General features: G+C 40.5%; 1 protein-coding gene across 2 annotated transcripts in view; it reads left to right on the plus strand.

Moving 5' to 3' along the window:
• The first annotated feature begins 877 nt into the window (after positions 1-877).
• LOC145452299 (uncharacterized) overlaps positions 878-23,369 on the plus strand; it is an 83,613-nt gene continuing 61,121 nt past the window's right edge. Inside the window, exons 1-9 of one of the 2 annotated variants that reach the window (XM_080330511.1) lie at positions 879-2,310; positions 2,365-2,491; positions 3,174-3,254; positions 8,581-8,658; positions 9,529-9,690; positions 10,330-10,421; positions 12,655-12,893; positions 18,856-18,932; positions 20,481-20,660. In XM_080330511.1, the coding sequence (XP_080186637.1) occupies positions 2,467-2,491; positions 3,174-3,254; positions 8,581-8,658; positions 9,529-9,690; positions 10,330-10,421; positions 12,655-12,893; positions 18,856-18,932; positions 20,481-20,660 (934 nt within the window). In that variant the 5' untranslated portion in view covers positions 879-2,310; positions 2,365-2,466. Of the gene's footprint in view, positions 2,311-2,364; positions 2,492-3,173; positions 3,255-8,580; positions 8,659-9,528; positions 9,691-10,329; positions 10,422-12,654; positions 12,894-18,855; positions 18,933-20,480; positions 20,661-23,369 lie in introns of both variants that reach the window. The other variant, XM_080330510.1, reaches the window with a different exon arrangement.

The raw sequence follows: 23,369 nt of genomic DNA on the forward strand, positions 1-23,369 counted from the left end.
AAGTACTGCTCCCGATATCACTTCCTATGTCAATTGTAGATATTGGGTTAGGGATAATTATTTGATCAGGAAGGATTTAGAACTGCGATTTGGCATGCACGCGAATTTGCCTGTGATACGCCTTACTTTTTATCAGCAACAATCCGACTGAAACTGATGTCTCGAAATACAAGAACCCGTATTCAGACTTACACGCTTTGGGCGACAAAGAGGGAAACACATGAATCATACCGGTGAAATCGTGTTGTCTATTGTTGGCGGATTAGGCTACCACTGTACGTTGAAATCTGACAACTACCAATACAGCATTCACCAATCGTTTTGGTGGCTGGTAACCATGTACGCTACCAGAATCGATTATAACTCGCTAACTTTAACTTTCAAGCTACTATGACACATACACACGTTTTACACTTCACGACTCCAAAATGAACAACATATTGTCCGCGGAACGCAAGGGTCATCTGTCCTCAAATGTGGGGAAGTCCTTAATCACAACAGAAGAACATGCCGTCATAATAAGCGGTAACTGCAAGTCAATGCTATGAATGCATGGATCTGGATTTCGGCAAATTGGGACATAACTTATCGTAAGCTCCGGGACATCTAATTAGTATTGTACCGTTGTGGGATTTTGGTTGTTGTAATAAGGCATTCATTCACGGGTGCTAATAAGGGGCATGTTGGAGCAATGAGCGGTGTCAGGTTTCAAATAGTCGGTACTAGTTGATCTTAAAGTCGCCTCGTTTTTATTTTCAAGATACAATCTATATTATTCACGCTGAATTGACAATACTACAGCTATTTCCAGCGTTGAGCGAATGCTATATTTTACATGCATTCTCGAAGTAGTGTCTTGCAAGAACGTGTCAGGATTAATCTGGATAGGCGGAGCGATTGTCAAAATATATATTATGAACCAATTCAGAAGGAATGACTCGAGTACAAGCAGACTCAATCTATATAATACAGAGGTTTCGGGTTGGGGTCAGTTGCCTTTTTAATGGGGTTTGTATTTTTTATTTACTGATTCGCGTCCCAAATTGGCAAGGTGTAGATTTCATCGAAGGTTGTAATCTTTTTGAAGTGATCAGCCTACCAACTAGGCCGTGAGTATAGTTCAGGCCAAGTTATAGGCCGCCTTTATTTAGTAATCAGCTTATAATATCTTGAGGGGAAACGCAGAACGCTTTAAAATCCGAAATTGGGTCTCGACCATACATGGGTTGAGAACGTCTGCGACTCTAATCTAGTCGGATTGGTTTATGGATCGACTCATTCTAAGCCACTAGACTAGTGAATACATCGAAACTTTGCTCATAGTGCAGATTATTAAGTAATCTATATACAGGTACACCTCCTATGAATTATGCAGCTCATAACATAATGGGCAGAAATTTGATTCGGCGTTTTAGGGTGCGTAAGTCCCACGCGCATTTCAAAGCGAATGGGGTCTATTAAATATGGGTTATACAGGGTGCTCCAAAGCGAATCTATAGGATAGATAAATTGGTAAAAAGGATGATAAGGATCTGGCGTAATTTGATCAAGCGCACGTACGAGCCTTAAAACTTGAGTTATGTCGCATGTAAGCAATACAATTATGTGTGTGCCGAACGCGCTCATTCAACAATCCATAACTCCGAAGAACTGCTAGTATTGTCTTGTCACATATAAAATAAGTGGAGAGTATAGAGATCTGATGAGATTCGAGTATGTGTACTGGGGTTCAATTTGAACTGCCCGCTGATCAATTTTGTCCATTCCTATAATTGAGCCGTAAAATTCCCCTGGTCTCTATATCACATGAGATTACTTGTAAATAACTATAAAACGAAGTGAATAAGCCAAACAATTACTGCACGGACAATGGACATTCTCCATTCCGCTGCATGGTGATGCAACACGGCTTTCAGGAAAATAGCAATTTCTAACACACACCAGTCTCATCAGAATAGGACCTGTTTTATACGTTTCGCTATTGTAGCAAAACATTCGTCTGTCTGGTCCAAAATAGTCTCTGTACAGAACTGAAGCGTCCAATACTTCACCAAGTAACTACTTATAACAACAGGTACTATTGAAATTACATCAACAAGCATTATTGTGATCGCGAGAACAAATGATACATATGACACCACAATACTATTCATTTCAATCACTGTGAAGCTCCTCCACTATAGCAATAGATGCTCCGGCATGATGTAAAACGCGAAGGACAATTGCCGACAATGTTCCGCGGATATGCGATGATCCACTCTTATGAAAAGGTTATGCCTATCCATTTGGCATTAGTATCAAGTGACAAAGGTAACAATATGATTGCTATGGATACTACTATGCTGCAACATATATAATGAGCAGGATGCACAGCGGCCTTCAGCAGGGAATGAATCCGTGGAATCGCAAACTAGGGAGTATAACATTTCTTTTCAGTGCGCCTGATTGACCACGCAGTCAGAGGACATGAATATTGTCGAGCCCGATCCTGGTTAGTTCAGAATATCCATTATACCAGTGATATTGCGTGTTCCTATTATGACGCACTTTTAATTAATGATCGGTCTGGCCTCGATTTGTAATTAATTATTAATTATAAGCGTTTTGGTATCTTTAGCGATGTTCCGCTATCCACATGTCGATAAATCTTTTTTGCTGTATCGAGAGTCTTCCACACAATAAATTTAATCTCCAATTTCTCTATTCAGGTTCTAAACTGCAATTTTGCAGACCACACAAACAACAGAATGCAATAGTAAATAATTCTAGAGCTGGGATCAGATGGCGAGGCTTTTAATTCGGATTTAAAGCTGAAGTCTAGGTCACGCTATCAATGGGAAGACGATATATGGTTGCAATCGCCAATCAGAATGCCATAATAGGATCCAATCCAAGTCTTTATAGGTCGACTGAAATCAATCTTCATCATTAATTTAGTTCCCCCAACAAAATCCCGGTGCTATAATTCTTGCCGAAGTTCGGCAACGAAACGATCGCAGGGTTTTGTACTAGGAAACCTGTTTGGAATTCATTTATTATAACGTTTGTTATATTAACGACAATGTACAAAACTGTTTTTATGCCTCATTATTGGTATGTAAGGGTCTTTTTACCAGATTTCGTCATGACTAACATCTTCATACAGTTGAATAATTTTTTAAATCACATGACAGGCGCTGCTTCATATTCTAGTCCTCAAGTAACGCCACGCCAGTCACCGTCAGCTGGACACCGTTATAACGAAACAGAAGAAGGTAATTCGTATAGTATGATGCTACTTAAGCATAATGTGAATCTTATTTCGGCCAATGTAAGCTGACAAGATCCATCAAGTCGAACGGGTTATGCGGCATTTGAATAGCAGAAATCGTTGGGACAGATTATTAGGGACCATATTTATGCTCAATATGATATGATACAGCATTTTCGCGTATTAAAGTTCATGTGTCCATGGTTTCTGGTCAAATTAAACCTAAATCAATCATACCTGAGCTAGAGATTAAAGTGGATAAATTACATGAGATAGATAATTATAGTTAGATAAATAGGTAATTTGATTAACAGGATTAATTAATTAATTGATCATTTGTGAATGACGAATTTGTCGCACGCGCCGTCATTAACCCATGTTGGCACGTGAATTGACATTTTGTCAAAATCGATTCTTTATTTGACACTGCTCCCTTGCCTTATGACTAGCTCAGCGATATTCAGTGACGATGGAGAACTTTTGAGTATCTCACTGCTGTAGAAAATTCAAACGGTAAATTGATTCAACAATGAGATATTTGCGTTTTACCCTAATCGACACATCAGTTGACAACATGTCAACAAAGACAATGGGAGCTTTGACTTTGAACGTCAATAATAATAATATTATTAATAGTAATATAATATGGTTTGGTGGGGCTTATCACCGATAAAGTTCAGGTACGCAGCAGTCTGTAACACCATCTGTCACAAATTACCTTGCAAATTAATTGTACTTTCACAATACTAACAATAATTATATGAATCAATAAGATTACCAACTCGGTGACAGCGGTTGATAGTTCGGTAAAAACTGAGATATTCTATACGTTGCGAATAGAACGTTACGATTGCGACAGGATTGAATGAGATGCCCATAAACGTAAATCTGTTTGAAACAATATCCCCGCGTATATTCTAATATATTCGGTAACGAGCTACCGCGGTAACTCTAGATACTTTAGTTCGGTAGACAGTAGGACTGTACGACTCATTGTTCTCTTTGGAGAATGGTAACGCTTGACTCATAAGACTCATCTTTCACAATTACATACGCGTATATAATCGTTAAAAACGTGCAACTTTACTGTAGCAACCATAGCATTTACCGAAATTTCAGTAATAACAATATTCCGCTGGACCACCACCTTTTAACGACATTACGAGTTAGACAGACTGTTGGTAGCATAATTTGTAGACAACGCTGCAGTATACAGCAGAGCTTCACAAACCTTTCTGCATTGCGATCGCATGTTAGGGGATAATTTTTGCACGATCCCATGATTGAACAGTTCTCAAAGAGGACCAATTAACAGCGAAGTATTTTGTCAGTTAAATGCTCAAGTTTTTTGGAGGACATAAGACGCCTTCGAAGTATTCTTCGACATAATCTGAATATTTCGCATGCTTGGTAAAGAAGTAAATAATTTGCCTGATATAACTGTGAAACTGAAAGCTGGCGGTACTTTAACAATTACAATCATACAGACTTAAAAGTAAATTTTAATCCCTGACATTGCAATTCCAATAGTTCAAATGTTGCTTCGTTACCACAGCAGATCCTGCAAATTTGTGTTGTTTCCTCTCGACGCAATTAGTACGCAGCATCTATCGGGCGTTATATCGCCGCACTGCGAATGTTAATACGATAGGCATGTTCAGTATGGGAAGATAAATTGCCAGATCATGAAATATCGAGGTATATTCGAATGTGCTGCCAGTGAAAACCGACCCCTTTGTCTAACACACGCGGGTGCCTAAACTGTCACTCTCCCAGTGGCCCTGTTGGAAGTAAATGCTCAGATAATAATATATTAGATTATTCTTTGGATTGACACCCGGTCTAACCGCGTGCATAAGCTATCATACAGTTACATGTTATTTAGTGCAACACGTCAATATGATTGTAGTGATGCTAGCATTTAAAACAACGATTCCATGAGTTCCCCTATGATGAACTTCTGTGACGTGATGTCAATATTCAATGAATCTACACCGCATCAAGCCAAGGCTAAAGCCGATCTCATATTACGCGAAAGAGATTCTGTCGTTGGTAAAGCGGTGAAATCCAACGACAATGGCGAAGTGAAGTGCTCTCACTAATCTAATAATTAATTTTGGAGCGTAAATATGACCCGACGAGCATGATGTTCAAAGAAAAAACAAATTTCAAGGAGAAAAATCATGAAATCCATGCAGGTCATGCTCGAAAAACAACTCAGATATGGGCGGAAGAGCCCGCAGCCGTGAGCTCTCTGGTAGTTGTATGACGTATACACTAGAAATCAAGTCACGAGGAAAGACTTTTGTGATATCATTAGCAATGCCAGCCTCAGTAAAGAATCTAAGGTGATCAAAGCAAATCCCTAGAAATTGGACTGACCAAGTGACAATTCTAGCATACGATTCATGAATGCTAGCGGTGACTCGTTCCATGGGTAAGTGGGACATCGCCCTACCTATATTCCTGCGATACAAGAATATTAAAAGTGATCTATTATTATATACCAGTGGTCCTTAACCTTTACTAGCCAGCGGAACACTTGCGTTGATGTGCAAGCCTTCGCAGAACCCCAAATTTGCGATGATTCATAAAGACAAAAATCTACCACAAAACACATCTAACTACACATCTGATACATTACTATAGATTGCTCGTGCACAAAATGGCCGGTGGATCGGCAGAGTGTTAAAATTAGAAAACCATTAAATATAGCTTCCACACAAAACCAAAACAGTATGAATTCTGCCTGTGGGTCCCTTTATTAGATACCAGTTAGGAAATGCGAGGCTTCACCTTGGAAAGTGTCAATGTATTATTCGACCGAAAAGCAACAGCGTGATAACAATTGCTTAATGAGAAATCAGCTTATATTTATTGGAGATCAAATTGGCATTTCAGAAGGACGGAGTTTCGATTTCGAATCCCAAAACCTCTACTGCGTACGCCACTGCACACGACCTATACCAACATAATAGTCACAATTCGACTATTGATCGGGCCTATAATGACCTGTGAAGACGGGCGTATCATCACAAATCATACCTATGATTTGAGCATGTCTCTTGTCCTCCGCGGAACTCTGATACTGGCTCATAGAGCCCCTAGTGTTGAACATCGTTGAGAAACACTGTTACAGACGCAGAGAAATAAAAATATCGGGATAGTGGCCTAGCCGAGACATACATTATGTTGGTGGCCCGAGTAGCGCTCATAGCTAGCTACCCTTATATATTCACCGAAAGCCGCTCACATTAAAGAAGCCCAATATTTAGTTTCACGATTTATCTCACTCGGCGATATTTGTGAGAGCGTAGGGTTTGCATATGCTGCGGCTCCCATTATTGTATTGTCGAGTTACCTGGCATTCGAGGCACGCACGCGTAGAAGCGGTAGAAGCGAATTTATTGCAGTTGGAAATTTTGAATTTCAAAAAAAAGCATTGGCGGTGGGTAATGATCAACGTGGGGTTTGAATCATTGCATAGTTTTCGCCGTTTACATCAGATTATGAACTGAAAGACTTCACGCATGACATCTAATTTGAGTGCGACGGTTCCGTAGAACATATCTGAAAAATCTTTCATCTGAACGAAAAAATCACTGAAACATACATATTTTAACATAATTTAGCCGGTTACAGAACACCATCAAATCTCTCACGGCACTATGGTGGAAACGCACTGCTTCAGAGCAGTGGTTCCCAAATGCCGATCCATGAATCAGCACCAGTCCGCGTCACTTTTCCGGCTGACGTGCCAAATACATTTCGATCCTATCAGCGTCAACTGCAAGTAGCCTACAATTCGTTTAAGAGCAGTAACATGTGATAGCAAAGAAAACGTTTTAAACAAAATTAGAGAAAATTAGTCTGTACAATTTACCGACATTCCGCAGTATAATAGAATCAAGCAAGAAGCGAAGTAGCATTTCTTCCAAAATATACCCAATATTCAAAACCAACTCGGTGGTTTTAGCGAGAATTTATCATGCTAAAGCTCCAATAGAACCACCCGCAGGAGGTGTGATTTTATAGAGAGAGAGAGAGAGCAGCCGACGTTATATTAAATTAGAGTTATAATTTTTCGTTTCGAGTATCATATGGTTTGTCGTAGTTACTTTCGGGCAATAAAGTTTGCACTGAAATTTTACCGGTTCAATTGGTCAAAAAGCTTGGAGTGACTCAATTTGACAGTATAGATATATTGTTTGTTACCAAATAGAGGCTTTTTGCAGGAGGATTGTTTGCAGGCCACGTTATATACATATATATTGAATGGAATACCGAGTCATATCGAATTGGTTTTTCTCTCGCTTATGACAAGAGGTGGCCAATAAACGAAGTACTCAGTATTTTTTCCCCACTTGCAGTACTTACTCAAGTAAACATAATTTTCCACTATAGTTCTACATTATATTTCGTGACTTGATTACCATTATTTTTTCGCTATTTACACTTATCCAAGTAGAAGTATTATGTAATTCCAATAACAGAGAGAACAAGAGGGATAATTGCAGGCGTTGTTTTCCCGGAGAGTCTAGAATTTTCGAGTGCAGCGACTGTAGGGGAAAAGAGAGCTCAGCTGATTGCTTGAAATTATTCGATCTCCATATTTTCAGTTGCATTCGTATTATTATCGTGCAAAGCGTTAATGTAGTATCCGATAAAACTTATTCATATCGTTCATCGGCTATTAGCCTATATACTATACGGGTCATGTAATACGAACGAGGCACGTGCCATACCATCAAATTTTGTGGAAGGTGGCACTGGTGCGAAAAAGGTAGAGAACCACTGTTCTATAGCAGATGTATCATTTGTATCACATGATACGGTCGAATCCTTCTGCTGTTGAAAATATATATCTCCTGTATGGAGCCCATATAGAATCCGAAACCCATCTTTCTGCACAGTCCGCATACGTCCAGTTTCCAGCCTCTGACGGCCCGAGAGCGTTTCAAAACCACTACTTGAAATAGTTTTGGGCTGCTTCGAAACACACTACTTCTACTCATAGATGAGTAGTTGAGTACAGCGGTAAGTAAACAGGGGTGAAAGGGTTATGTTGCTTAAAGAGCCGCCAAGCGGCGGTCACGTGCTTGAAGCCTGATCCCGCATGATCCACCGACTATAGGAAATATCACTTGGATATTATTGCCATATATCGTCCTGGGACAAAAAGCCGAGTAGCTAAGCTCCATTTCCCCTTGATACCTACCGACCTACTTGGATATTACTGATTACAGCAATGATCCAGTTCCGACTTATGGTTAACATAGCGCCATAAGACAGAACTATACTGATTGATCTAATACATGCCAAATTTGTAGATCGGAAAACCAACATTTATGATCGAAAGAAGATTATACGACTGCGAACCGCGCTACCGAAAACTCCCTCACTTGAAGGTAATTAGGGTTGTGTGTGTGTAGCTAGTGTTGCATTTAGAACAAGTGGCGTTTCAACTTCTTTGTGGCGTTCGAGCAGAAAATTAAAAAGTAGGGCTCACAAATATGGGTCACAATATCTTGTTAATTTTCAACAGCAGAAGCTGCCGTTGGTATTGGTCGAGTTGCTCACTCCAAGTTAACTTCCTATGAGTCACATATGAATACCTGACTGATACCAACAAGCTGCTGATACGATCTGCTTGGCGCCAGTTGACCAATAAAACCACCGATTATATTTTTTTTTATTATTGATGTATGACCTATTCTACGCCGTTATGTGGCTTTTTATACTCACAGATTTCATTCACAGTCGGGCTTGTATACAAATGACTGTATTTTGAAAATGCGCAACTACAACTACAACTAGCATTAACGACATTTAAATATCCACAACCTACCAATGACGGATAAAAGGCTACGTAATACAGAAATGAAAATAAGCAGGGATATCTAGATGTCCATGGCAATAACCTAAGAAATATTGGAGATAGAACCGCTATTTCATGAGGACAGGGTTTCTAGTTTGAAATTGGTGGTATGGTATGAGGCAAAGGGGCGGGTAGCTGAATTTACCCATTCAGACTGTATGGTGAGGTCGTAATTATATCTTATGCGAACAAGATGGCCAACAAATACATCAGTCCATGCAAATGAATTGACCTTCGTTTGAAACAAGGTATTATAGAAAAAGTTTTAAAACAACCCTTGTTTTAAATGTAACTCCACACACACACACCTAAGCACATTTTCATAATGAAACATTCAAAGTTTGACCGTATAGACCCGCACATAGTGTTATGCAGTGTGAAGTTCCCATACTGTATTTAGATGCCGAAGAGGGACGTTGCACGACATGCTGTGATGGCGTACACAAAAGATTCAAATGGGTTGATCGCCTTCGCAAGCTCGAATGCTTACAATCACTGCGTTGTTGTTGTAGCAGCTGCAAAGACTCCAAAGAAAACCCTTCACCAATGCCTGATGTAGCCCGTGAGTAACCTTACGGTCTTACAGTACGAATCGTACTATCATGTTTCGTACCATGGTATTCCTAATAAAGTGATTTCAGAACATCGCATTGCAATCATTATATATAGGAGCTAGAGCTCTGAAATCACTGCTGATGTTTATACCCGAAGGTGTCGATAAAAAATTGTAAAATAAAAGGGGGCGTTTAGACTTGGGTTGCTGCGAAAATTCGGTTCGCGTTAGTCTTCTCTTCGATATGCGAGCCTAGATATGTCGAAACTAGGCTCCACACTAGGGAAAATTTCTGAACTATAGCGTATTTTTCCAGAAATTATGTCTGAGATAAGCAAGCAATTTTAACTGACTATTACTTGCTTTGATGCATTATTCTGACAACAAGAATAAAAGGTAAACAGAAAACCAAGATAATAATATAATTGCATGCGAAATTATGCTACTTCCGAGATATGTGCTTGGAATGTCATGCTGTTGCATTTCTGATATATGTGTTGGCCTGGAAACGGGCCATAGCGAAAATATAAGCCTGTATATATCCCCGCTCAGTCACACCGATTGACATATGCTCCACGGTCCACACTAGAGATTTCATATTAGGTTATAGGACTGAAATATCACAAGATACTATCCATATATATTCAGACTTCTCGGAGTACAAAAAACTTCGCGACGATACAATTTCTATACTTTCCATGATCCAGAAAGATTTTCGTGAGAATCGAAACAATGACAAGGTAACCAGCATCACTTACTATTTACAATTATTCCTGTGTTCTGTGAATATACATTCCTCTATTTTATTTCCGCTACGGTTCGCGCCGCAGCAACATATCCTTAGGAAGGGCTCTTCAACCGGGTGTGTCGTACACACGATGGAAGGGGTGTCAAACTCAGCTTGCGTCGCGAGTCGGACTCAAACCATCAGATCGCTCGCGGGCCGGACCACTCAAATGATTCCAAAATGTTACCTCAAAATCCATGCCCTTGTTTTTCACGTGAATAGGCCTACTTGATTACTAAGCGTATATACGCACGATATTATATTACGGATCATAGGGGTTATATTCTTTCAATACCTACATTCGCCAACAATTGGATTGACAAAAGTACGATGATTGGGCAGTACAGTTGAATACAGTTATAAACCGCTAAACAGTGGCTCTTACGACGATACCAGTTGGCATATTTCAATGATCCCTTTTTTACTCGCAATGTGGCGTTATCCCTATGGGTATGCGTTGCGAGGAATACAAGAGATTTAGCTGAAAACGCGGTTTTGGGAATTTGGTTCATCAGTATTAAATCGCGATTCGGGTTTCTGTAGAGGCCTGGGAATTTTAAGCTGATGCTGCAATGCGACAACAACTATTTGAATTATAATTTTGTGGATATTTTGTTCTACGTGTAAGCTTCATGTAACGGTTTCGCATTGGTGTTTGTGCTCCTGTGAAGAGTTACTTGCCTTGGGTGTCAATGCCAGTGACTTGTTTCTAGTGGTGATTAGAGTGAAGCCATAACACAGCTGTCACGTGGTTATAATGTGGCATATTAAAATACTCCACTTTTGTTTTCTTGAGGGATTATTCAATGAAAGTAGCCTATTTCTGTCGACAAATCTAACCATTTGTTGCAAATGTGCTGGGTAATACAATGATTTTTCAATTTCCTTAAAGTTACTTCGCCGGCCGGATGCGGCCCGCGGACCTTATGCTTGGCATACCCCTGCCCTAGGGTGTACCAAAATTTTAAACGGGTTCACCACTAGGATGGGGTGTACTGGGGTGTACCAGATCCACATTAAAATAGAAACCAATTGCTAACTATCACAGTCTATAGGCATAGTTAATAAAGTTATGCTTCAGAACTTGTTGACCGGGTGTGCAATTTTGTATAATGTTCATTCTTCACTTCACATCAGCTGTACGCAGAGTTCTTGTAAATTTCCCATACGTTGCAGCCTTGTTCATTCTTAATTTAACAGACCAGAGGTGGCCAACCAACGGACATACGGTCGCATGCAGCCGCTATACAATAAATATGTGGTCGTCTACACATAATTAAATCAGCGTTGTGTTGCCGCAGGCGGCCGTCAATATCCAATTTGAAACAACTAATTGGTTCTCAAATCATTAAGAGATTTAAATTAAACTTGAAAATTTTATTCACGCTTGGTGTGATTCGGGGTGACATGGATTTCTCGTTTTTGATATAATAGCGTAATCCGACCCCCACCGTACAAATGCGAATCGCAGAGGAAAATGATGCACCCCATAAACAAATATCAAGTCGGAATCGTGTGCGTCTGATGAATGAAGGTTCTTCCGGTACGTTTGAGCGATACCAATATATATTTCTACAATGCCTAGAAACCCGATGGGAGATAAAAAAAATAACAACATGCAACAAAGTGATTCATAAAAACCGGAAGATGCCCGAAATATGACTTTATCATCCCCAAACTATACTCTCATCCGAACACCACAACCTTGACCCCTACGCAGAGCCTCAACCCCACCATAACCGTATACTTCAGCCACATGCTCAAATGCCACGTGCTCACATGTCGATCAGCCAATCACAAGGTATACTTAAATAATTCTTTGAACCGATAGCAGACGATATAGATAATATTAGGATCTTGGTTGCTTTCACACCCTATTTAGCGTCCACTTGCAACGTAATAAATAATAAAATTACGTTGCAAGTGGACGCTAAATAGTGTGTGAAAGCAACCAAGATCCAAATATAAGGTATAGCCTACTTAGACATACGAATCCTGTATTTCGTTGTTTTCACCGAAAGTATTCCGATTCCTAAGCCCCGATTCCCAAGTTATTACGCCTCGACGACCTATACAAACTTCTGGATTGGTCACCCACCCTCATAATTAAAATTTAGAAATACCCCTCTCCTGACGAGTGCTTAGGATGGGGATTTATATACAGTACACACCTTGTGTTGGTACAGCTTGAACTGATGATAAAGAAACATCTGGCAGAGGCTATTGATGGAAAATCTGGAAAACGAAAGAAGAGTGATGCCCAAACCAACGCCGAACATCCATCAAACGAGTACGACGTTTGCAAGGAAGCCAGGGCGGACATCATGGGATCGCTGCTGCAAGCGGTTTGTGAACAAGAAGAGTTCGATGAGGAGGTAGTCAAGTTGCTCCTGAAAAATGAGGCCGATGTAAATCACAGAGATATGTAAGTCACTGAAGAGCCTATAACCAACAATTCGGTTGATAAAATTTAAGAATGGTAACCTAGTACTTCGCTCTCAGAGCATAGCAGTGCTAGTGAAGTAGTGGTGAACAGAGTTGGATCAATTACAATATTTTAATTCAATTACAATTACAATTACAATTACTTCCTTGCATGTTTCAATTACATTACAATTACAATTACTCAATGCTAAAAATATCAAATTATAATTACAATTACAATTACTTTCAAACAGGTAATTGATTCAGTAAAGAGGTGTTCTTCGACAACCGTAGCAACGTAATTAGCAACTAACTCAAGCTATTCATGTTTCATTCCGCCATCCGTTACGATTGTTACGGGCAAGCCTTCAATAGAGAAGACTTCCCGCAAAGCGTTGACTACGCACAAGGTAGTGGTAGATCCGACATTCATTACTTTAACGAAAGGATATTTCGAATGCGCATCGACAATGACGAGAAACATTTTGTTGTTTATTGGACCTGCGAAATCCAAGTGAATTCGTTCAAAGCTTTCAGAAGTTTTTGGCCATTCGCAATACAGACGATCAGGCGCTTTCATTACCTTACGGCAAGCGTCGCAGCTCTTAACGAGATTTTCAATGTCGCGATTAATGGATGCGATGTAACGTCGAGCCATCTGCTTCATTTTCGCGATACCCCAATGTCCTTCGTGCAACAATGAGAAGACTCGTGAGCGAAGTGACTGCGGAATTACTACGCGCTGAAAACCATCAATATTGAGCATGACTATGTCTTCGTGCAGAGAAAGCGAATGTTTGCGAGTCGAAAACCAAGAAAAATCATCAATGTGCGTCTTTGGATTCCAATTACCACGAGTGACAGATAATTTTACTAGTTTCATGGTTTTGTCCTTCAGCGTCGCGTCGCGAATTTCCTTGCGAGTTAACGGCAAGCCATCGAATGCCATATTAATAGCGTGAACGATATCCGCGTTTTCACGAATTTCCAGTTCGTCAAACTCAGGGTCTGGACCCTTTGGTAGGCGAGATAAACCGTCGGCGTTTCCGTGCTGATTAGTCGGTTTATAGCGAATGTCATATTGGTAAGCCATGAGCGTTAGTGCCCATCGCTGTAAGCGTTGCGCTGTAATCACGGGAATTTTCTTGTCTGGCGAGAAAATAGCTAAAAGCGGTTTGTGGTCCGTTACGAGCGTAAAATTTCTACCATACAAGAATTGACGAAATTTAGTGACTCCGTAAATAATTGACAGAGCTTCCTCCTCTATTTGAGAGTAGGATTTTTGCGAATCGGAAAGCGTTTTCGATGCGTGCGCGATCGGTCTCTCTTCGCCATTGTGCTCAATTGAGAGGACAGCGCCGATTCCGAATTGAGAAGCATCCGTTGACAAAATGAGCTGCTTGTTTACATCATGAGCTAACTGCGTAGCGTCGATTACGTCGTTTTTGAGAATGCGAAAAGCTGCGTCACAGTCCGTATTCCAAATGAATTTCGCGTCTTTTTGAAGAAGACGGTACAACGAAGCGGCTTTATTCGTAAAATTAGGAATAAACGCGCGATAATAATTGACTTTGCCCAGGAATGCCTGTAGCTGGCGAACATCCTGAGGTTTAGGCAACTGTTTGATTGCTTCAACGGATTTGTTAGACAGGCGCTTGCCATCCTTGTCAATTATGTGACCAAGATACTCGATACTACTTTTGAAAAATTCACATTTAGCGAAGTTGACGGTGAAACCGTATTCGGTGAGGCGCTCAAAGAGCAGCGATAAGTTGCGAAAATGATCGCGTTCATCAATGCCAGTAACGAGTACGTCATCGATATAACTAGCAACATCGGGTAAGCCGGCGATCATGGCATCAATACAGCGTTTAAAATTTGCGGGACTAGATGCGAATCCGAAACACATGCGTCGATACTCCGCGAAACACATGCGTCGATAACGGAATAGACCGAATTGCGTGTTGATGACACACAAATTCATCGCATCATCATCTAATTCTAGCTGAAAATAAGCATCGGCAAGATCAATTTTCGTGAAAATACAACCACCCTGTAACTTGTGAAGGATTTCATCCAAGGAGGGCAAGGGATGTTGATCTATCTGAATTTGTTGATTCAATGCTTTGAAGTCACCACAAATGCGTACTGATCCATTGGATTTAGTGACGGCAACAATTGGTGCTGCCCAATCACTGTAATTGATTAATTCGAGGATACCTTGATTGACTAATCTATTCAATTCGGTTTGAACAGCGATTTGCCTTGCGAAAGGCAAAGGGCGTGGCTTGTTGAATACGGGCTTGGCATTAGGTTTCAAGTGAATTGTCACCTTTGTCTTGGTGCATCGTCCTAATACATTAGAGAAAACAGAGGGAAATTCGGACTGAAAAGATGTCAATTTGTCGTTTGAATCAGAAATGTCAATAGTATTACATGATTGCGATTTGACCATCTGCGAAGAAATTGCATCCAAAGCAGACGTTCCCTTAGCGGTCATGGAGAAAGCATCGCTCCAATCAAGACCAAAAATGTTTTGCCCACGGTGTTCGTCGAGAACCACCAATTTTAAGCCAACTCTAACTCCGCAACCCACCTGCACGGTTACAGTGCAAATACCTTTCACTTTCAGTGGCTTGTCGCCGTACGCTACGAAAGAGCAATGGTATGCTGAGAGTTTCGGAGAGCCCAAAGTTTTGTATCCAATCAATCCCACCATGGCGGAGGGTGCACCAGTGTCCCACTGTGTCGGCAACGATATGCCGTTGATGCTGGAGTTGATCCAGAGCTGGTTTCCTACGCGTCGATATATATAGTTGATGGATGTCGAAGGATAGGAGCGGCACTGAGCAGAAATTGACGGATGTGACCTGTTGCGTGATACTAGGTTTGGTAGACATGCACACAGGTTTTATATGACCTTTACGACCACATTTCTGACATACTGAATGTCGATGTCGATTTTCTCTGGTGATCGATGAAACAGCGGCTGCAGGATTTCAGTCTTTCTGGGAAGTTGCCTTGGTTGGATTTGGAAGGTTTTTCCCCCTTCTGGTAACTTCCCGTCATTTTGTTGACGACGGACGTGTCTTTACCGCTGCTCTCGCCTTGGATAACCCTATCAGTTTGCAGCGTCCTCACGTACGTTGCGGCTACTTTGAGAGCGTCGTCAAGGGATGGATTGGTTTGTGTTAGACAATGCCGTCTCACATCCGCGTGCGGCGTTTCTTTAATGATGAGATCGCGCATTAGCTCATCAAGGTAGCTCTGATCACAGCCATCTCTTGAGCATATGAAGTTGCAATCTTTAGAGATTCCGCGTAGAGTAGCGATCCAATCGGCGTATGATTGTCCCGGCTGCATTTTGCAATTGTAAAATTCGTACCTGGCTGCTTGCACATGAATGGAGTCTTTGAAGTGTGTAGACAACACAACTTCTCAGTCAACGCGTCGAAGGATTGCGCACTGACATCAGCAGCACCAAACAAATTACGTAGGAGCGAGTAGGTTTCAAGTCCGACCCATGAGAGTAGACACGCTCTTTTCTTCTCCATATTGGAAATGCCGTGAATTGCAAGGTGGTGGTTGAATCGTTGCAGATATTGGTCCCATTTCTCCTTTGATTTTACAAACGAATCAAACTTTGGAGCGGTAGCTTCAGATGTTGAAGCACCGGGACTCGACCTCTGTGTTAACTGCGCCATCTCTGTCATGACTTTTGCCATTGCTTCGTCATGCTTTGCTTGCTGCATCGCTTGTTGCTTCAAATCTTCTCTGTGCTGTGCGTGTTGTTGCTCCAGCTATGCTTTTTGGTTTGCCATTGTTTCATGTAGGCTGGCCATCATTGCCTGCTGCTTCTCGAGCAGCTTCAATATACCTGAATCCATGCTTCATCTTCGTCGCAGAAATAACTATGAATCCGACTTCTGACACCAATTGTTATGTTCTTGATCTTGTTCGAGCAATGACTCAACACGACGAGGTTGCAATATGAAATCAGTATATATTAACAGCAGAATAACTTTGAGACAGGCGACACGATCCAGAGTTCAGTTAAAATGAAAGGCCGCGAGACAACAGAACACAGGGTATAAATACAAGCACGACGCACGGGGAAACAATGATTGACAGTAATTAATAATCCTATAGAAAGAAAGAGTTGTACGACACTAAAACGTAAATGCACAAACATAACACTAACCATAAAACGGATGTGAATCGAGCCAAACGCGGAAAATATTTCAGTTCACTGGAGCGTCGCGCCCCGTTCAGATGCTTCCACCCCGCCCAAGGTGGCACGTCCCCAGTTTAAGAATCACCGGTTTAGCCTATATTGTAATTAACAAAGTTTTCTGTCGCTACTGAAGTATGGGAAACAGTTCAGCGTGACTGAATTATCTAGTTATAACGCAGCACGCATATAACACCGATGTAAATAGGCTAATTATCACATGTGGTGACTGTTTACTAAGGCCTTAAGGCCCCTCGTCGTCATCCTGGTTCGTACCGGATTTTCAATGGTGCGACGAATAAATGATTGATTAATTGACTATTTTATGTTGTGATTGTCAGGTTTCCATGAAAATGTAATTGAGATTGTAATTGAGCAAAATTTTGATCAAATTACAATTACAATTACAAAAACTGTAATTAATTACATTCAGCTCAATTACAAATTACAATTGATCCAACTCTGGTGGTGAATAGCCAAATATTTTGAAGCTAATTAGGCCTACGCACTGGTACGTTTGAGTAAACAGGACAACGGTAACGAGTAAGAAAGCTCTCGTAACGTTTAAGTAACAATTTGTGAAGTGACACCGTACTGTCAGACCTACGACATTCAATCATAAAAAATCATATCAAAACATCAAATCAAAAATTTTCCACTTCAATAACTTCTCTTCTACTGGTCGGAATTGAGTTGATTTTGAAAGGTAACCTAAAAATTACATGAGCTAGCTAGTAAAATTGGAAAAAATATTGTTTTTGAACAACCCTACCGCATACTGCTCACTCCACGCCAGAGCGACAGATTCAAGGTATATTTACACCGGACACTGTAAATTGTTGTTAATTAGGGTTGCATTTAAAACAAACGGTGTTTAAAACATGCTTTAAACAGTGTTTTAAACAAATGCCTTTTTTTTAAAAAAATGTGTTCTTTTTTAGTTGTAAAGTTATGCCATAATTGTGTAAATACTTTCCAAAAAAACATGTTGTATGAGCCTACGGACAATAACCACCCGATATCGCCGACGTATATCGGTATGGGAGGGTTGGAACCCTCAAATTAGTCGGTTAAACAGCAATAGTACAGATATTTCGTCAAAGGAGCTATATTTACCCTGTTTTCAATTTTCAATGTCAATCAACTATGATGTCATTATTTAAAATCCGTGACGCCGTGGCTTAAAAAACAACAACAATAAAACATGTTTTAAACAAGGGCCTGTTTGTTTTGAATATGTTTGTTTTAAATTGATTTTTGTTTTAAATGTAACTCTATGTTAATGCCGTCATACGATCAGTCGAAAATATGTCGCGCTATGGATGCCTTTGCGATCATACCGGTATAGCATATCACGTCTGGTCAACTCCATGATAAGTAAATTGCAAAAAGTTAATTGCATCTTCATGTATACGAGAAGCTGCCGGTGAGGCTACTCCGCATAATTCGTTGCATAGGACAGTATGAATCCGGAGAATTTGTAGTACGGTGTGCCGTACACACAGTCACACAGTAGGCCTACATGCGAGGCTATACCGAGTTATGGCTGTGCCCTAGGAATCGAGTACTTGATCCGAATGGAGTTATTGTAACGATTTGAGTCGATTGTTGGGATATCGCATTTTGTTTACTGAACTTATACGTTTCCTGCCACTAGGACTTAAATTGCCTACACGAATTATGGTTACAATACTATTTAGTTTCCATACTACCATGCTTAACCCCGTTTCAGACGCGGACTAAGACCTCTACATAGTGCAGCCAATTCTGGGAATCTGAAGATGGTCGAGCTGCTATGCAAGAAAAACGGTAACCTGAAATCTATTTACCGTATATTAACCATCATTTAACTATTACGTGGCATTATCGAATTCAATTGTATGAACAGCGCCAACCACGCATCGTCACTGATAACTAACCTAATTACTCTACCCTAATCAAAGGGTAGACTAATTGCTGCGTCGAATACTGGATATGTCCGCATGCAACACTTGCATTTGAGGATTGAATTTACGTTGGGGTTGAGTTGCTCTTATTTTGTCGCAGGGGTGCGTGTACGTACACATGTATGAGTGATGAGTCGGGCGATTTTTTTTGACATGTCAAAAAAAGTCAAAACTAGGTCAAAATTGTAGCGTTAGGTCAAAAAATGTCAAAATGTTTTACAAAGTCACAAAATTTTTGCAACCTGCAGTTCGTTTGTGTCGTAGATTTTGCACTGTCCGTCAACTTATAGTTTGACATTTTACAGCTTGTGGCCTACTTTATAGGCGTACCGTTGTAGACAGCCCATTGTCTGCTCACTGTGAATCATAAACATTCAAATGAAACAAATAGGTTGACTTGGTGTTATATGTTCAACGTACCGCAATATCGTAACTGAATCTAGACTGCGTGGGCATTACATGGTTCTTATATCAAGAAGCGCATTATCAAAAATCGTGATGTATAGACATCATTGTCAGAATAAAGCAAGACGGTGTGTCACCAGCAGTGTACGCACGCACGAATTGAGTGTTGTCAGCCAACAACTGTTACTGTTGAACGTTCTTTCTCCATTCTTGGCAAGCTACTTAGTAATAGGGTAACCATGCGTCCTCTTTTAAGAGGATTTGTCCTATTTTTTGACTTTTTTGGAAGCGTACTCGGAGGACCCCCTTTGGTCCTCTTTTTTGAGATTTTGTCCTCATTTTTGAGAATTTAGGTCCAATTTATGGCTAAAATCGACTGGATGCCGTAATTCAGCACCGGAGTAACGCTCAGGCGGGTATTTCGGGAGCTGAGCGGAGATGAGCTCAGCCTACAACGTGATAGAAATACAGATTTTCGGGCACTGGGCGAGAAAGTTGACCTTTTTTTAGTCAACCGACCCCAACGTGGGAAAAATTACCACATTTTTCTCCGGTTTTGAAATTTTGAAAAAGTGTCCTCTTTTCAGGTTTCCAAAATATGGTAACCCTACTTAGTAAGGACAGACACACTCTACCCGAGAACGTAGGAAAGTATCTTTCGTTGTGCTACAACAAATTTCATAATACGCGATGTCCCTACTGGAATTCCTCAGATAGGGTCAGATTTCGTTAAAATAAAGTTTTTTCATGTGAAAATTTGTCAGTTTTTGAGTCAAAAAAGTTTTTTCAGGCTAAACTACTTCGTAAGGACGGACAGTTCTTTGATCAACAAATGTCAAAATTTTGATTTTGTTGGTCAAAATCTTCAGTTGTTTAGGTAAAAAAAAATCGCCCCAGTGATGAGTGATCGACTGATCGCATTTGCAAAATGATAATACATCTGTTTTCGCACACTCAGACCGCAGTCATCTCCAGAGCTCACAGAATTTATTGATGTTGATTACAGTTCAATTAACTGCAAGGACACTGTCGGGAAAAACTCCTCTTCAATACGCCGCGAACTCGAAGTTGGACAGGGCTGAGATATGCAAGAACATCATTGAATCCATGAAAGCTAATAGATCCATAAAAGAAAGCGAACTCTTCGAAGATATCAAGGACGCACTCTTTATTGCTGTGGAGAAGGGTGAGGGTTTTACTCATATTTACAGCATTGTCTGATGTCATTTTTGATTTTTGCTCTTTCTTGCGTGCATTATGGAGATATTGATGTCGACATTGAAGGTGTAGGCCTACGCTGTACAGTGTGTGAAGCAGGGATAGGTAACGCCTGTCCAGCAGGCTATATCTGGTCTGCAAGCTGTTCTGATCCCACCCTTCCATAGAAGCTCTTTGTGCTTGCACCCAATCAATTCGCGACACAATTTCAGTTCGGCTGGTGTATTCGAACCGTTGCAATTGTCTCTCAGTCATAATATTCCATTTTATCAGAGCGTGGTGAAACATTGGTACCAGTAAGGCAGTAACGCAGTTAAAAAATGGAATCCCATCCGCTGAGACATGTGACGAGTAGCGAAGGGGTGTCTTCCACCGACTGCGGTCGATCATGTGCCGTCTGTATCGCGTAGCGCAGGATGTATTGTATACACCAGTGGTTCTCAACCTTTATGTGTTCGCGGACCCCTTTCGGACCGTCGCGGACCCCGCGGACCCCCACAAAGTTCCAATTCAAATTTAGCTCAATTGTCGTGCAATCGTCATCTGTCTCGCGCAAATAATAACTGTAGGCTTAGTGATAAACAGTAACAAAATGACTTTTCTTGAAAATAAGATCATACTATTCATGTAGAAATGGAGTCGACTTCTATTATTTCAAAGCGAATTTTGCATCTGCATTTCTTGAAATACGTGGTCGTGTCTTGAAAATACGCTCCTTCGATTTGATATGAACGGGTGCATGCCCTAATTCCATTTCCATTTCCACTGGTGGCGAATGTAATAATAACGCGTAACGCTTCCGACGACACATTTGGGTATGATCGCAACAAATATGCCACCGAAATGGACAAACAATTTTTTTATTGAACGTATAACGTCAAGGCTGGTCATTTCTTTTTAGCAACTAATCTTGAAGTTATTATGGAAAAATGGTTATGTATATCATAGAAACAAATGGATTTTTGTAAAGATTTTCAAGTCACTGAGATTGACCTTACTTATCCGACAAAACATGTCTAAACAGCAAAATGTTTGTATCAGTAGGCTATTGACAATTTAGCAATTAAAATGAGTCTGCATAGTAGGATATTTCATTTCAGATGGCCATCATGTTGACGGGAGCTCTGGGGTTTTACCATAGTAATGAAGCACAACTTCCTCCTGATTCTCCGAATTAAAAAAATACAAAATAGGTTATCAACTATTTTGACGCTTCGCGGACCCCCTGGAAATACTTCGCGCTACACCTGTACACAGTGTACAGTGTACACAGGTTACTCGTCGTCAGCGGATCCAAGTAAAAGCGATTTTTTACAAAAGCGTAGAACGATAACGAACGGTGGCCCAATTACTCACCAATCCCGGTCAGTTGTGAAATGACCGCGGAGGTCGGACGACTGTAATTACTAAGCAACAACCACAGCAACGGATGGAAAACGATTTAATTATTTATATCTGAATGTCGCTTTGCCGATTCACTTAAATCTTACGAAGGAACGTGAATGCGTTCACGCCTGTATTATCACAATTACCAAGAAGACCAATCTCAGTGGCCTGTTGTAAATACCGCACAGTCACCAACAACATGCAAAGTAGCACAGCCAGGGCTGCATTTAAAGAAAAATAATTTAAAACACACATGTTTAAAACCTGGCCCTTGTTTAAAACATGTTTTTTATTGTTTGTTTGTGTTTTTAGCCACGACGTCACGAATTGTGACTTCGCAGTGGATTCACATTGACAACTGAGAATTTATATAGGGTGAATTTGGCTCCTTCGACGAAATGGGCTTCCAACCGCTGTCATAAACAGACCAAAAATATCTTTAACTAGGACTACATCGTTATGCAGCCTTTTTACGGCCGGTGGTCTTCATCATCAGAACACCCATTCCGCATCAATGATCTATATCTACATGCTACAACTGTTGCAGCGACGACGATTACGAGGGTTCCAGCCAATCCACGTATAGACGTCAACTATATTGGGTGCAAATCGTCCGTAGGCGCATACTACATGTTTTCTGGAAAGTATTTACGCAATTATGGCATAATTCGAAAACGTTTTAAAAAGCACAATATTTTCTGTAAAGGCAGTTGTTTAAAACACCGTTCAAACAGTTTATAGACAAGTCTTTTAAAACACCGTCTGTTTTAAATGCAACCCTAAGCACAACCGTATAAATGATTGGTAATTCTCCACGTTGGTCTGCGTATGTATACCAATACCATATCCTAGTCCACCCGTTGCAATGACAATACTTTGCAGGCAAGACCAACCTCGAGCTGTCAATAAGTTGTAAACAATAACAATACCATATCTGGTTACGAAGCTACCATTAATTGCTAGAGCTATTTGAGTACTCACTCAACCGTGAGTCACGTAATGAGCATCTCTTCGTACGTTAGTTGACTGTGTATAGTGATATTGGTGTATCACAGTTTAAATTTACGTATGCACTGAACAGTTACAGTGTTGAATATTCATCATCATATTTATTTACTTTTCGACTGGTGAATAAATACATGCATATCTATCTCTCGCTAACCATATAAATTCATAAAGGCCGTCCACGAGTTAAAAAGTTTTTCCCCTGTGACTAAAACTATTAGGAGTTGAAATTCGTATCCACCTGTCCCCATTCTGGTATAGTCAGTATGCTACACTATTTTTACAT

Source organism: Botryllus schlosseri, chromosome 12 (genome assembly GCF_051294905.1).
Source record: "Botryllus schlosseri isolate E-star chromosome 12, Bs_hap1, whole genome shotgun sequence".
Classification (NCBI taxonomy): Eukaryota; Metazoa; Chordata; class Ascidiacea; order Stolidobranchia; family Styelidae; genus Botryllus; species Botryllus schlosseri.